We start from the raw sequence: 14,735 nt of genomic DNA, 5'->3' as shown, positions 1-14,735 counted from the left end.
TCAGTCTCTGTCCCTCTATCTCTGTCTCTCCTCTCTCTTTCTCTTTCCTTCTGTGCATGTGTGTGTGTGTGTGTGTGTGTGCATGTGCATGCGTGTGTATGCGTGTGTGTGTGTGCGCGTGTATGTGTGTGGTGTTGAGGAGCCAAAGCAGGCAAATTTCATAAACTTACTGACCAATCATCCTAGCCTTGCTGGTAAGTTCAGGCCAGTGAGAGATTTTTTTTCTTAAAAAAAAAAAGTGGATGGCATCTGGGAATGACAGCAGAGGTTGTCCCATGGCCTCCATATGTGCAAGCCCACATTTACACACAAACACACACACACAAACATACTGGCACACACAGGAATTCTGTAATCTGGTTTACTAGCCAGTGTTTCTGGCTGGCACATATGTGTCTCATTCTTTTTTCTTATTATTTCAATAAAAACTTCCAGAAAAGCAGCCATCAGATTGAGTCTAAGACCAGTGCCTACCCCAGTGGTCAGTTGTATTCGCCTGGCCAGTCAGACTCTCTAGTCTTCGGCTCTTCTCTGTTCCTGTGTCACAGTTCCCAAGCCCCGATGGAAAGGAGGCATTGTCATTAGATAGTTCTGTGTCTGTCACTTGGCCTCGCCAACTCCATCCCACCTTGCCCCAACCTCCAAATCTAGATGCCCCCTCTTCCCAAACCACGTCTCATCCTTTTCATGCCCTTTCTCCCAGATACCTCTGCTCACAGAAGGGATCCGCATCCACGGGGAGAAACTGACGGAGCAACTCAAGCCGCTGCATGACCGGCTGTCTTCGTGCTTCCGTGAGCTGAAGGAGAAAGTAGAGAAGCTCTATGGGGTCATAACACTGGTAAGCTTTGTCTAAATGGCGCTCACGCTTCCCCTTGGTCTTTTTCTCTGGCTCCGGGTTCCAGATGCCAAATGAGTCATAGCGGCACAGGTGTGGCGATACCTGTGATGACAGGTAAGTGGGCAGGCAGGAGAGAGCGTGTTCCCCCTTTAGTCGCCAAGCCATCCCGCAGCCATAGAGCCTCAAACCTGACCAACTTTCTCAACAGAGAGATCTCATTAAACACAGACAACTGACTTCAGATTCCAGGGATGGGGCAGGGCCCAAGCTTCAGGTTTAACAAACGGCCAGCTGCACTGTTCATCAAGGTGGCTGACTGGCAGGCACTCTGAGGAGACTCTAAGGCGTGTCCGTTTCCTTGGTCCACACACTGCCCGTTCCTTCTGCCCTGCCTAATTTTTATAGCTTTTCCAAATCTTTTCCTACGTTGATAAAAGCTTGGTTGCCAGACCTTTTAAGGGAAGGAAGAGTTGTAAACTGTATTTTACAGTGTGTGCACACCTAACTGAATTTTCTGGCATCGTTGGCACACATCCTAAGGCTGCATCATAGTGAGTTTCCTCCCCGCCTCCCCCAGGAACTGAGGGGAAGCCTGACGCTATCCTGTCCCCTCTCACGGTTGATGGTGTGATTGGCTCTGGTTCATTGCTGTAAGTCTTTCGTCCTTGACTTCCCCTTTTCCTCTTTAGCAGTCTTCTTGTGGTGAACCCCCGTCTTTCAAATTCTTTCCTCCTGTCAGAGCTCTGCCCATCCCCCTACTAGAGTTTCTCTCAGAAGATCTTTCCCACTACTCATCGCCTCTTTCACTCATCCACATACCCAGTCCTGCCAGTCCTGGGGATGCATGCCTGTTATCTCAGCACTCAGGGGGCTGAGGCAGAAGGATGGCTGTCAGTCCGAGGACAGGCTAAGTTACATAGATTCTGCCTCCCACCCAAAGTGCCCAGTCCATTCTTCTTCCTGACACTTTCCCTCCCCCCAGTGCTGTCTAGGTACGTGTATCTTTTGTGCCCACGTTCCTGGACCACAAGACTGAGCCGTCCTTCAACCCACTATCCTCTATCATTGCTAGAATGCAGCCAATGTTAGCAAGCAAACTTAATAGAAAACCACATGGAGTCGGTGGTTCCCTAGTAGCATTTGGCAGGAAAGTGCAGCATCCAGGGCTTCCCGAGACTCACGCTGCTCGGTTTAGGTTCTTTGGCCTCCTTAGACTTTGTTCGTATGTCAACATTCCACACGTTCAAAAGAGCAACAGGGTGGCTGCCCCGAGCTTGCAAGCTTTATTGCAGGCTGCTGACTTTGAGGGTTGCCTGTGTTTCAGCCACCCAGCTTGACGGAGAGGAAGCCGAGCCGCGCAGGCTCAATGGTACTGCCTTACATCCTGTCCTCCACACTGCGTAGGCTGTCTGTCACCTCGGTGGCCTCCTCGGTGGTCTCCACTTCCTCCAACTCTTCTGACAATGCACCCTCCCGGCCAGGATCTGATGGGTAAGGCTGATTGTTACACTTGGGGAGGGTAAGACAGTACCTCGTGACCTTAGCTTTGGGCATCACGGTGAGACTTGTGTATCTGCACACCACTCCTTTGAGGAGACTAGTTTATAGTTGTCGACTTCATTCACTTCTCATATTCTTTATGAGGAACGTCACTGACAAAGCGATTACTAAAAATAGAGAGTAAATTAATAAATTAATATTTTGCCACCTACTAAACACAGGTGCCTTCTAGACACAGTTTAATTTCTCCTCCTATGCATCATTTTAAAAAACACTTTGAAACTTAATTCGCTTTGTCAGTTAATCACAGAATAACGTGGTGCAAAATGCTAAAAGTAGAAGATGATAGAACACACACAACACACACACACACACACAAACTCTTCATGCATGTTTTTAACGTTCAGGTTATTAGAAGCATTAGTAGACAGTTTCATGTGTGTGTGTGTGTGTGTGCGTGTGCGTGGATTTGTGTGTGTGTGTGTGTACCGCATGCACATGTAGATGTTCTCTTGCAAGCATGTACAGAGACCAGATTGGCATCAGGGTACCGTTCTCAGTTACTCTCCACCTGATCCTTTGAGACAAGGTCTCTCCCTGAGCCTGGGTCTTACCTGTGACTAGGCTGACTGGCCAGTGAGCCCAGAATCCCTATCTTTGCCTGTAGTGCTGGGGTTCCAGGTGATCACTGCTTTGCCCAGCTGTTCTCACATGGGTGCTGGGTCCTCATGGATACTGGTAAAGACTTCAGGTCCTCACACTTGTACAAGTATTTTACTCACTAAGATATCTTCCCAGCCCCCAAATCTCATCACTGTCCCTGGCTCCTAACCACCAGTACCACCTCAGAGCTGAAGTTGGCTTTAGGTTCCTACTAGCCCCCTGCTCTTCATAGGAAGTCAAACAACTGAATGCATGCTCTTCTCCATGCTTATTCAAGTGGCATTCTCTTAATGTGGCTCTTTTTATTTACTGTGTCTTGACAAAGACTGTCCCAGAATGCAGTGCACCTTCTTTGGGTGCAGACATCCTAGTGTATATCTACACCGTGGCACCCTTCACCAGCGGCCAGCCAAGGGAGAGCTGGCTGAATTCAGTTCTCCAGTAGTGCACCTGAGAGTGCAGTTAAGAGAAATGTTGAGAGTCACTCCTTTATGTATATCAATTGATACCGTTTTTTGTCAACAAATAAACATAATTAAGAGTTTGCTATACGAGGATGGAAAGATTAAATTATCTTGTTAAATTACAAAATCAAAGTACAGAAATGTGTTCAGCAAGTGAATTAATGAATGAATAGGAAATGCAAGGGTTAAGTCAATAGTTCAGATGAAAACTGTAACAACTGGAAAATGCCCTGAGGAAAGATTTGGGCATTTCGAGTATTAGATAGGTAGGTAAGTGGGTAGGTAGGCAGACAGACAGATGGATAGATGCTGCTGATATATGAGAAAATGATAGATGGGCTCCAAAGCTACAGAGAAACCCTGTCTCGAAACACCCGTGAAATGATAGATTGTTATTGCTGAAATACGGTAAAATGACAGATAGATAGATAGATAGATAGATAGATAGATAGATAGATAGATAGATAGATAGATAGGATAGATTGACAGATAGATATAAAAATAGATAGGTAGGTAGGTAGATGGATGGATGGATGGATGGCAGAAAAATAGATTAACAAACAGAAAGATAGATAGATGAGAGATAGATAGATAAATAGATCTTTTCAAAGGAGAAACTAACTTGAAATGAGATAAAGAACTTTCAGCCATGTGTTATGGCTCATGCCTATAATCCCAATACTCAAAAGGCTAAGATAGGAGAATTTCTGAAATTTCAGAGCTATTGTTCTGTTGCTGTGGAGAGGCACCATGACCAAGGCAAATCTTAGAAAGCATTTAATTGGAGGCTTGCTTACAGTTTCAGAGGGGGTTATTCTATTATCATTGGGGCGGGGGGATACAGTGGAAACAAGGTAGCACTCATGGTTCTGGAACAATAGTTGCGAGTTTTATCCTGATCCACAGGCAGAAAGAGAGCAACAGACAGACAGAGTCAGAGAAAGACAGAAATAGATAATACAGACAGGGCTAGTGTGGGCTTTTGAAACCTCCAAGCCCACCCTCAGTGGCACACTTTCTCCAACAAGGCCACACCTCCTAATCCTTTGCAAATAGTGCTACTCCTTGCTAGGTCAGTATTCAAATACATGAGCCTGTGGGACCATTTTTACTCAAACCATCACAGCTAGAGAATGATACCGTGACCAAATATAAGAGAAGCAACAAAAAACCTAGACAGAGGAGCTTGGAGTGTGAAGACACATCTGCAGAAATGTCAATGCTGCCTCAGGCTGACCTCCCTGGGGTTTCTCCTTTCTCGTTCTCATAACTAGTAACAATACTTAATCCTGGGAGACTTAGAGTATTAAGAGCTTAAGTGACCTACTAAGCACATCTGCTAATGCAGATATTGCCTCCTGACTGGATCCTGAGTCAGTCAAACCATCCATTTAAGAAATTGTGAGAGAATTTGGAAATTTGAAGATTGTGTGTGTGTGATGAACTTGAAGATTGGCTGTCTGATGAGATTGGGGAGTGACTCAGTCGTAAGCATGATGATGGGGTTGTGGGTATGCTGATGAGACCTTGTCTTATAGAAATGCCCTCTGGAAATGTGGTAGATAGGACAACTCTCAAGTAATTTAGTAAAGAGCGAGGGCTGTAATTGGGTATGTAGACTAAACAAGACGGGCTCTGAGTTGATCATTGTTGATGACAGGGGACGTGTACATGAGCTTATTATCCAGGGCTGGGTGTGTGTGTGTGTGTGTGTTGAAACTCAATAATAAAATGTAAAAACAAACAAAAACAACAAACACCAAAAACTACCCAATCTATTTCTAAACCCTTGAACTTGAGTGATCCTCCTGCCTCAGCTAGCTGAGTAGCTGGGACTATGGGCATCTGCCATCACTCTCAGCTTCAAATATCCTATTTTAACTTATATAGTAATAAATGAAACCAAACTTGAAAATTTTTGCACTTTTTTTTTCGTGAAATACCCACTTACGTTGTAATTTCTAAAAATTAGGCTCCTCTTTTCTACTTTTGGATAGTAAAGATACCTGCCTTCCATCTACAACATGTATGTCGTGCCTCCATTTCTCCCCTCTGTGTGTAGTGTTTGATCAGGATGCCGTTTTCATTATGGTACTTGGAAATCTATTATTACGCCTAGAGGACATTTCTCAAACACTTGCTGGTGCCAAATGTTGTCCCGTTTTTGCGGATAAGGAACCTAAGATGCTGTGCCCAGGTTACCCAGCAAATAAATAATTACTACAGGCCCTCCAGCCCCATACCACGAGCTGTGGCCCCTACAGAAGCTAGAGATATGTGCCGTTCTTTTACTTATGGGCTCTGTCTTTTATCAGTATTTACTCTGTAGAGTAAATAGTGGTGGGGCCTGAGGAGATGGTTCCACCAGCAAAGTACCTACTGCAAAGTGCCTACTGCGTGTGCTTGAGGACCTGGGTTTGAATCCATAGCCCCCACATCAAAAGGAGATGTGGCAGCGCACATATATAACCCCAGTGCCAGGGTCGAATAGAGACAGGAGGAGTCTGACAGCTCATTGGCCAGCAGTCCAGCCCAATCAGTGAGCTCTGGGTTCAGCTAGAGGCCCTGTCTTGAGAAGGCGGAAAGTGATAGGGGAAGGCAACCAGTGTTGACCTCTGACCTTCACACGCATGCTGACATGCCTACATGTAACCTGTACACATGCACATATTCACAAGAGAACAAATGATTAACACACGGGAGGGCAGTGATAAATATTCACGCATATTTTCTCTCTTTCGAATGATAACCTTTCTGTACGTTTTACCCTGAGTTGTTTGTCTGGTAATTGGACTCTGAGAACTTGGAAAGTTATGTGACGGTGGTGTTGAGGGTCTTGCTGGTGCTTTGAAGTAAAGTATATCATTCTGGGATAGATAATCCGTGACTTTGGACCTTCCGGACTGACAGGTCTATCCTGGAGCCACTGTTTGAGCGCAGAGCTTCTTCAGGTGCTCGAGTTGAGGATCTGCCACCCAAAGAAGATGGCGAAAACCGGATTAGCAAGTTCAAGAGAAAAGACTGGGGTCTGAGCAAGTCGCAAGTCATTGCAGAGAAAGCGCCAGAACCTGATACAATGGTAAAAGGAAAAAAAAAGAAAAAGAAAAGAAGAAAGAACAAGTGAAAGCAATCACTGGCGGGCACCAGTGGCGGGGCACCACTGGGCAGGGCACTCCTGGCCGGGGCACCACTGGGCGGGGGACCACTGAGCGGGGAACACTGGCAGGTAGTCATTGGCGGGGCAGCACCGCCTGCCCTTCAGCCTGCACATCTTCATTCACTGCATAGCAATGAGTCACAGCAGCCTGTGGTGATGTCAAATCACAGATGGCAGGAAGAAAAGTTTCAAGTCTCCAAGTCAATATTGGCACGAGATCTCATACCCACAGCGTAAACACGTGGGTGGCACTTGGAATTGCGACTCTTGCCACCATGTTCCGCGAGTCGGTGCAAACCTTTTCACTGCACTTTTTAACGTTTAAAAAAGACACTTTTTGCTTCACATGAACCATGCCAAGTTAAGTGTTTCTGAGAGCCACTTTTACTAAGGGTCAAGGCTGCTTGCCTCCAGCTTAGATGGCACAGTGTGTGGTCAGAATCAAGCCAGGGGCCAGACCAAAAGCTATCTGTGTTTCGATGTCCCTCTCTACAAGTATGTACACCGAGTGTCTGCTGTGTGACAATACAATGACGTTGGAGACGGTAGGGAGAGGGGTCAGTAGGTAAAGGACTTGTCAAACCAAGTGTGAGGATTGGGTGGGTCTAATAGCCTGCATGCGATTTCAGTGCACGGCTAGCTTAGCCCAAACATGGAGCTTTATGTTCTGCTATATAGTGGAGAGGAGTAGAATAAGATAACCCATGGCCCTTCCATGCCTGTGCACACACACACACACACACACACACACACACACACACACACACACACTTGAGATTAGAAAGGAAATGGCCGTTGTAATTAACTAAGCCCTTCTGTTAGTTTCTGTCCAGCATTTAAGGCTGTTCAGGGTGTTACTGAGGTTTGCCACATCCACCATGAAATTTTAAGGTTTTCGGTTTCCCTCTTTGTTTTCAGAGCCCGGGTAAGAAAACACAAAGGCCGAAGAGTCTGCAGCTGGTGGACAGTCGGCTGACCCCTTTCCACAGTGCCTCGCCCCTGCAGCCCGCAGTCTTGAGCCCACCTCCGCTCACTCCCAAAGCCACAAGGACCCTCAGTGAGTCTTTCCGTGTCTCGTAGATTCATTCTCCTGGGGAGTGGAATACACCTGTGAATCTGGGCAAGTCTTAATCAAACCGGCCACAGATGGGATGAAGCTGTTGCAGAGTTGGTTCAGTGGCCGTTGGAATCGTCAGAGGACTGGGGTTTGAGGCTGTGCTTATTTCAAGCAATCCTGAGGGTCTGCCCATCCCTTCCCAACCACAAGTCACTTACAAAGTTGCTAGACCCTTTCAGGGATAAAAAGACAGACCCATCCTGTATGCTGCTATTAATCTAGAGCCAGGCATATGTAGCACTGCAAACTCAAAGGTTCCCACTGTAGGGAGGATGCATCCTTCTGAGGTGCCAATTGAGTCAAGAGTTACTACAGTCAGAGCCTACTTATTGCCCTAAATACTGAAGAGTCCATCGGAGAACAGTTTCCTAAAGTTAGAAAATGTTCTTCTCCCCGGCTTAAGAGTAAACACTGGAATTTAGCTTCAGAATTCCGTTTGAAGCTGTCTGGTGAATTAAAGGCAACCATGGTTGGGCAGGGTGCAAGGTCTTCTCCATTCTTTCCGAGGAACCTCCAGAATGGCTACAGCAATGCGTATGAGGCCGGTATAGGGGTGCTGGTTGGCAAGAATTATTTTTATGAAAATCCTAAGTAAATCCTTCACTCTGTCTCCTTCGTATCATTTCCAGGCTCCCCATCTTTGCAGACAGATGGGCTGACGGCTTCTGTCCCTCCTCCACCTCCCCCCAAAAGCAAGCCATATGAGAGCAGCCAGAGAAACTCAGCTGAGGTAAGAACCTGCAGGTTGCCGTCAGTGCGGCCACCAAGCACCGTCCCTGGGGAGACACCACAGGACGTCCAGTCTATGTAGAGGAGAGGCTTTCCACACACACACACACAGGGCCACACTCGGTAGCCAGTGCTTGGCTCACTCCCGAAGCCTCAGGGGATGAGAAGGGAAATATGCCAGAAGCCTGCTTCATTTGGTCATGGGACTGAAGGAGGCATGTTCTCTGCTTTGCACACGGGTGGTGAGATGAGCGAGTTCAAGTTCACACCAAAGTGTCATTTCTGAATGACAGGTGTTTGTTCTGTAGTAGCCTCAGACGGGCTTCATTCCTTCTTCTCGTAACTATCTACTGAGTGCATCTTAAGTAGATGCCAGTACCTGAGTGTTGGTGATGCAGCTCTGTGTGTGTGTGTGTGTGTGTGTGTGTGTGTGTGTGTGTGTGTGTGTGTGTTCAGCTCGAGAGAACAGGGACCAATGAGTGTCATTCTCTTTCTGTCTTGTATAGACAGTGTAAATGCTCATCGGCTTGACCATAAATCGAGCTTATGGAATGGGAGCAGGATAGATTGGAAATTCTTAAAGGACTGTTTGTAATCCCACGTGTCTTCTCCCCAGATTGCACCTCCCCTGCCTGTCCGCAGAGATGCCAAAGCCCCACCCCCACCGCCTCCAAAGGCTCGAAAGTCAAGCATCCTCTCCTCTGAGCCAGGCCCTCAGTGAAGATGTTACTCAGGCTGGCTCCGCACCTCTGAGTGCCTTGGACCAATGTAGCCCGAGAATGGCCCCCAGAAAGGGTGAGCTACCATGCAGGGCTCCCTGCCAGCACTGCTGTCTGCAATGAGAGGATTCTCCAGGCCAGAACTGTTTTGTCCATCTGAAGGCCATGTCACACCTCTCCTTTAGCCCATGGAACTTCTAGAAATGGCCATCTGTATGCAAGACGTTGGAGCAAGTGCTCTCCTTTTGCCACGATGGCATATTGGCCTCAAACACTGACTTGCTGGGTCTGTGGATACCTCCGCCAGCTATCCTGTCATGACACAGCAGTGGTAGAGAGGAGAACAGCCCCAGCAACTGACTCCTGGGTGGATTTCTCAGTTTGCTTCTGAACTGCTGTGTTTAAAACTTCCTTCCTTCCTTCTCTCCTGTCTGCATCCCTAACCTCCTGAAAGAGCCAGACACCAAGGACACTCTGGGAGCTGCCATGGTTCTCTTTCCCTAATGTCTACTGTCTCCTTTGAAGGAAAGAGCACCTGTGTGTAGCGGAGGTGGGGCCGCTGTCAGGTGAGGAGGGCTTCTCTGAGGTACAGTGGACTCACATCCTGGCACTCTCCTGACGAAAGGCCGCCCCCCCACCAGGCAGCAATCACATGGTGCCTTGGGTTCCTTTGAAAGTCCTTTGCAGGCTCTCATCCTCCTCTTTTTTCTAAGCTCAAACACTGGGCTCTGAGGGACCTAGGGCCATGGTCCTGCCAGCTACATTTCCAGACCCTATTGGCCTGATGAGGTGGTCACTGCCTGCTACTTGATTTTACCATGGAGAACACAGTGCAATAGTCCCTTTGATTATTTATTCCTCTTGATCATAGAATTAATCTGATTGCTTGCTAATGGTACTAAAGTCCATATTCCTTTCAGAAGGAAAAATTAGGGTGACTTGGATGCCCAAGTATTATGTCTATATAAATGACCACAAGGTGTACGATGTTTTGAGTTAGATGGGTTTTAAAATTCACACACACACACACACACACACTCACCTCATTTTGTAGGTAAGAAACTTGGAGCTACACATAGAAAGTAGACTACAGGCTTTTCTAACAGCCCAGCTTGCTCACATAGGATGTACCCAAGATAACACATAGATCCAAAAGACACCTCTACAAAGTCCTGAGTGCCTAGCCCCCTGCTAGAATGGTTTCTGAGAAATTCCAGATAGTTCTATCAGACATGGGTGTTGATGGCAAAACTAAAATCTCCTGTGTGGCTTGGGTCTACCCTGGGCATTCTAGAATCGGTCGGTGGCCTTGTCCTGAGTCTGTTCTTCCAGGTTCAAGGGCACAGAGGGATTTCAGCTGGGAGACTCTGCCCCTGCCCGCCTGCTGCTCTCTTTGCAGAGCTCCTTTCAACACCGCCTTCCTTAAGAGAGATGCACCTGGTTCATCACCGGGACTCAAGGAAGCAAAAGCCAGAGACATGCCTGGCACGGTACTAGAGAAGCTAGTGTGCCTGCCCTAGAAATGCCATGCAGACAAATTGCCATTCTTTACTTCTGTCAAGGAGCACCCACGTGCAATCGTGGAAAACACACAGGCTCTGACGTTTTAAACTACTTCAGTCAGAAATGCAAAGCTGTCGCCATTAACGTCACATTTGAAATCCTCTGGGCGTTCGCCTTCTCATTTTCCAAAGTGGAGACATTACCTCCATATGGGAGCTTATGGGGAACCATTAATGTGGAACGGGTTGTGCAGTCAGTGACTCTCTTTCCTCTCCTGGACCTGGGGAAGATTTGATTTTTCTTCAAGGTCTTTGAGCGTGAATTCAGGTGTGTATCTCCTCTTTGAAAGGTGGTGGCCTTGGGCTCTATTTGCCTGGAAGGGCTCGTAAGAGTTGAAGATCATTTGAAGGGAAAAGATCCAGAGAAGCAGGAAGGTCCCAGAAAGATGATAGAAGCAGGAAGTGCCCATGGAGCTTGGGGCATCTGAGAAGAGCCCTAGCAGACTAACTAGGAAGGATTTGAAGATGTCACTGTGCTTTGCAGGCTGCTGTGGAAACACAGAAGCTGGATAGGAAAAGAAGAGCAAATGCCCGGCCTGTTCTTGAAGATTAGTAGAAGTGAGTCTTGAGTTTGGACCTCTCAATGCCCAGAGATGCACCCTCCCTTCTCCCCTACCTTTTTTTTAGTAAGGCATTTTTCCCATGATTCCCTGTGCACATTAATGAAAATAATAGCTTTCTGCTGCCTTGACACACAGGATTCTGGGTGATGTTGTAGGTACCGATTTACAGGGCACTGGGAGATTCACTTCTTTGGGAAGCTGTCTTAGGGTTTCCATTGCTATGATTCGCTTGTATCAAGTTGACATAAAACTAGCCTGCGCAGAAGCCGGACTTACATTTGATTAAAAGAAAAATCTTTATCTGTCCTAAAGTTGAAGACTGCATTGGTATTAAATATAGAAGGGACAGGAAGCAGAGGGCAGGAAAAACCAGTTCTTACTGACCTTGCTAACCTTTCTGGAGTGTTCAAAGGCCCTGAAATCAGCCCTGAGATTGTCACAGTCTTTATGAATGAATGCTGATTGGTGGCTTGTGAGTTTGTGGTATTGTTATATCACTTTTTTTTTCTTTCGCTCTCTTCCATGGTAACTGCCTTGCTTTGAGACTGTTTTTGTTTTTTTAAAGAAAGATTTCATTCAATACTCAGTTGCTGAAGGCCAGACACAGACACAGTACTTGCCCCTGGCACACTCGGTATAAACAACCTGCTATGCAGTTCACTCTGGTATGCTATTGAATCCGAAAGTCAGTGCTAGATGAAGAGGAAAGCCCTAAATAAGGCAGCTTGGCAATGAGTGGCCTCCTCCCTCCACCTCCACCCCTTGCTTGACTCCAGCCAGGGATGCCCATTATACCCTTAGCCACACTGCAGATCCCTTGGATCAAACAAGGCGTCTTCCAAGAGCTCAGATGGAGTGGTAACCACCCTTGTTACTGATTCCCAAGCTGACTCTTTCCCTTCCAGTTGCCCCCAGATTAAGGGGCACGTTTTCATCTTGCAATTCAAATGCAGCTTATATACAGTGAGCACACAAGTCACAGGAGTGCAGACAGACATCCTTAGATAGCTAGACACGCATGTGACCTTTTCCCAGACAGACATGGCGTCCCTATCCCAGAAGGGGTGAGTGTCAGTGGCACGAGTCTGTGAAGTGTAGTTGGGAGGTCCTTCCCAGTTTGTGCCTTCACCCTTACCCTTCTCAGGTAATAATGGGAAGGGGATAAGACCCACCCCATCAACACAAAATGGCAGAGATAATGTACCACATCACAAGTCCATTTCCTTGTCTCTTACATATTTGATACTGTGTGGACTTGGCCAGGTTCTTTCTGTCATGGCCTTCATGAGTCTAAGGGAACAAATGAAGCGAGACTTCCGCCCACAGGTTTTTGCTGTCTGAACTGGAATCCACATTTTTCATCCTCCACTGGTGCTTAGAGCCTCCTAGGCCTGACTATTATGGGCAGAAGATTTTTGTGAATATTAATGAATCTACCATCTATTTTAGGTATTGGTACAAACTGTCCTGATCCTCTGCAGCCGCGGATGGATCATAGACTTCAGGGTCACCAACCTGGCCTGCCGTGACTAGACCTCCAGTCCCCTGTTAAGGATCACACTTCCTTGGTGTGCACTTTGGAAAGCTGGCGCCTACTGCTTTCCTGGACATTTTCGTTTCTCTCTACTTATGTTACTTAGAATTTAATTGGAAGTGCTGCAGATGTAGCTTGCTGGCTTAGCTCATGCAAGGTCTTGGGTTCTAGTCTTGGCACAGCAGAAGAAGCAAAAAATGGAAAAAGCGCAGCTTCTCTTTGGTTGGGTTCAGAGTCCAACCGTTAGTTGTTAACTGCGAGAGGAATCGTTTTCCTTCTGGGATATTAACTTCTAGTTGACTCTTCAGACCCAGCCACTGTTGGTCTCCCACGTACATGACCAAGCTTCTTATGGGTTGGTCACCCAAAGTCCTGTCAAAATTCCTCACCACGATTTTATAAATAATTGAATTTCATACGCGGACAGTTAAGGAGATGTGTGTTGAAGACTTTTGTTCATATTTGCTGTTATTTATTTTGTAAATTAAAAATGGAAATGTATTTTAAAGTTTACTATGTGTTTAGCTTGTTCTTGGTTTTAGATGATTAAAATAAGATCATGGACTTAATGGTTCTTCCCTGTTGACAGCTTCTTCAAGACACTTCACCTTCAGGGCCCCCTCTGGCTTATCTCATGACAGAGCCTGTTGGAATGCATACTGTGGGATCCCGGTGTCCGTCTTTCACAGAACTAATAAAATCTGCAAGCTTTTCATTTCTTTTTGCCCCGCCCACCCATGCATTTTGTTGTCTGAGCTGAGTTTTCTGAAGAGAATGTCTTTCATGTGTGCAGGTTTTATGTGTGTTCTTCATGGATAAATAGGCACGGGGAAATGGGGAAATAAAGTAAGAGTAGCTAAGCTGGCCCAATTGATCTTACTTTTAACAACTAATAATGCCCTATTATCTGAGTGTCAGAGGATCTTACCCTATGTGCTTATGAAAAATATAGGTGGCTTTCATCCCAAGGCATGAGTGAATGTTAGGCTTGGTGCATTCAGATTAAGAAATTCGACTTTTGTCTGCTGTCAGAATCTTTTGAGTGTTATTACACTTGTATAATTAATATACAATTAATATACATATATTTTGAGGTACACTGAGGTGTAAAGTCTTCAGAGGGAACAATTTGATATTTAGTAAGGGTAATGATTTTACTCTTCTCTACTCCACTTGATCTTTGGGGCCATCCATGGGTTAAGTGGACCCAATAGACTTGCAAACTGCCATGTGCCATCCCAAGTCTATACCAGCAACAGCAGCTGAATGATCACATTTTTATCCCATGCAGAGAATTCATTGCTGGCTCAAAAAAAAAAAGTTCCCTAGAGATGGTGTTTGACAGTAGAAACTCAATGCTCCAAACACATGTATAAATTAAGAAAGTCTGTTGCTTTTTAAAAAAAGATATGTTTGTTAATAGCAAGTTTGAGGCCAGTTTGAGCAACATGAGACTGTCTCAAACAAACTGAAACATTCATGAAGGATGGTAGACTTTCACTTGCCAGTCACGGTATTTTTTAAATATAATCGAGTTCACAATATTCCATGGGCATTTGCTGAAATTTGAGTTTTTCCATTGTTTCCATAGCTACCTGGAAGTTTGTGAGACTCGTGTTCACATCATGAAGTTGCCACAGTAGAACCAAGTTGATGATGAGCCCCAGTTTTCTGTTTCCATTCCAATAGCCAAACTCTCCCATAGCTCAGCTTCGTTGGATGTTCTTTCCTCTGCAGTTTAGGGAGTGGTGAGCGCAGATCCAGCAGAACTGAGTGGGTCTCCTAAACTCTGAGCCTCGGCTTCATCACCTTAAATTGAGGACAGTCATGGTTTCCCAGCTTGCTTGAAGATAATCGTGCATGTACATCTAGCATGAAGCCTGACT

General features: G+C 46.1%; 1 protein-coding gene across 1 annotated transcript in view; it reads left to right on the top strand.

Annotated features, from left to right (window-relative positions):
- Positions 1-13,413, top strand: part of Dock5 (dedicator of cytokinesis 5) — a 178,946-nt gene extending 165,533 nt beyond the window's left edge. Inside the window, exons 47-52 of the mRNA XM_075950267.1 lie at positions 704-841; positions 2,166-2,332; positions 6,379-6,547; positions 7,544-7,682; positions 8,372-8,472; positions 9,088-13,413. Coding sequence (XP_075806382.1) covers positions 704-841; positions 2,166-2,332; positions 6,379-6,547; positions 7,544-7,682; positions 8,372-8,472; positions 9,088-9,192 — 819 coding nt within the window. The 3' untranslated portion in view covers positions 9,193-13,413. The remainder of the gene's footprint in view (positions 1-703; positions 842-2,165; positions 2,333-6,378; positions 6,548-7,543; positions 7,683-8,371; positions 8,473-9,087) is intronic.
- Positions 13,414-14,735: the final 1,322 nt, after the last annotated feature.

The sequence above is a fragment of the Microtus pennsylvanicus genome, chromosome 15, assembly GCF_037038515.1.
Source record: "Microtus pennsylvanicus isolate mMicPen1 chromosome 15, mMicPen1.hap1, whole genome shotgun sequence".
Classification (NCBI taxonomy): domain Eukaryota; kingdom Metazoa; phylum Chordata; class Mammalia; order Rodentia; family Cricetidae; genus Microtus; species Microtus pennsylvanicus.
The sequence above is the reverse complement of the archived record's forward strand: the minus strand, read 5'-3'. Positions and strand labels throughout refer to the sequence as shown.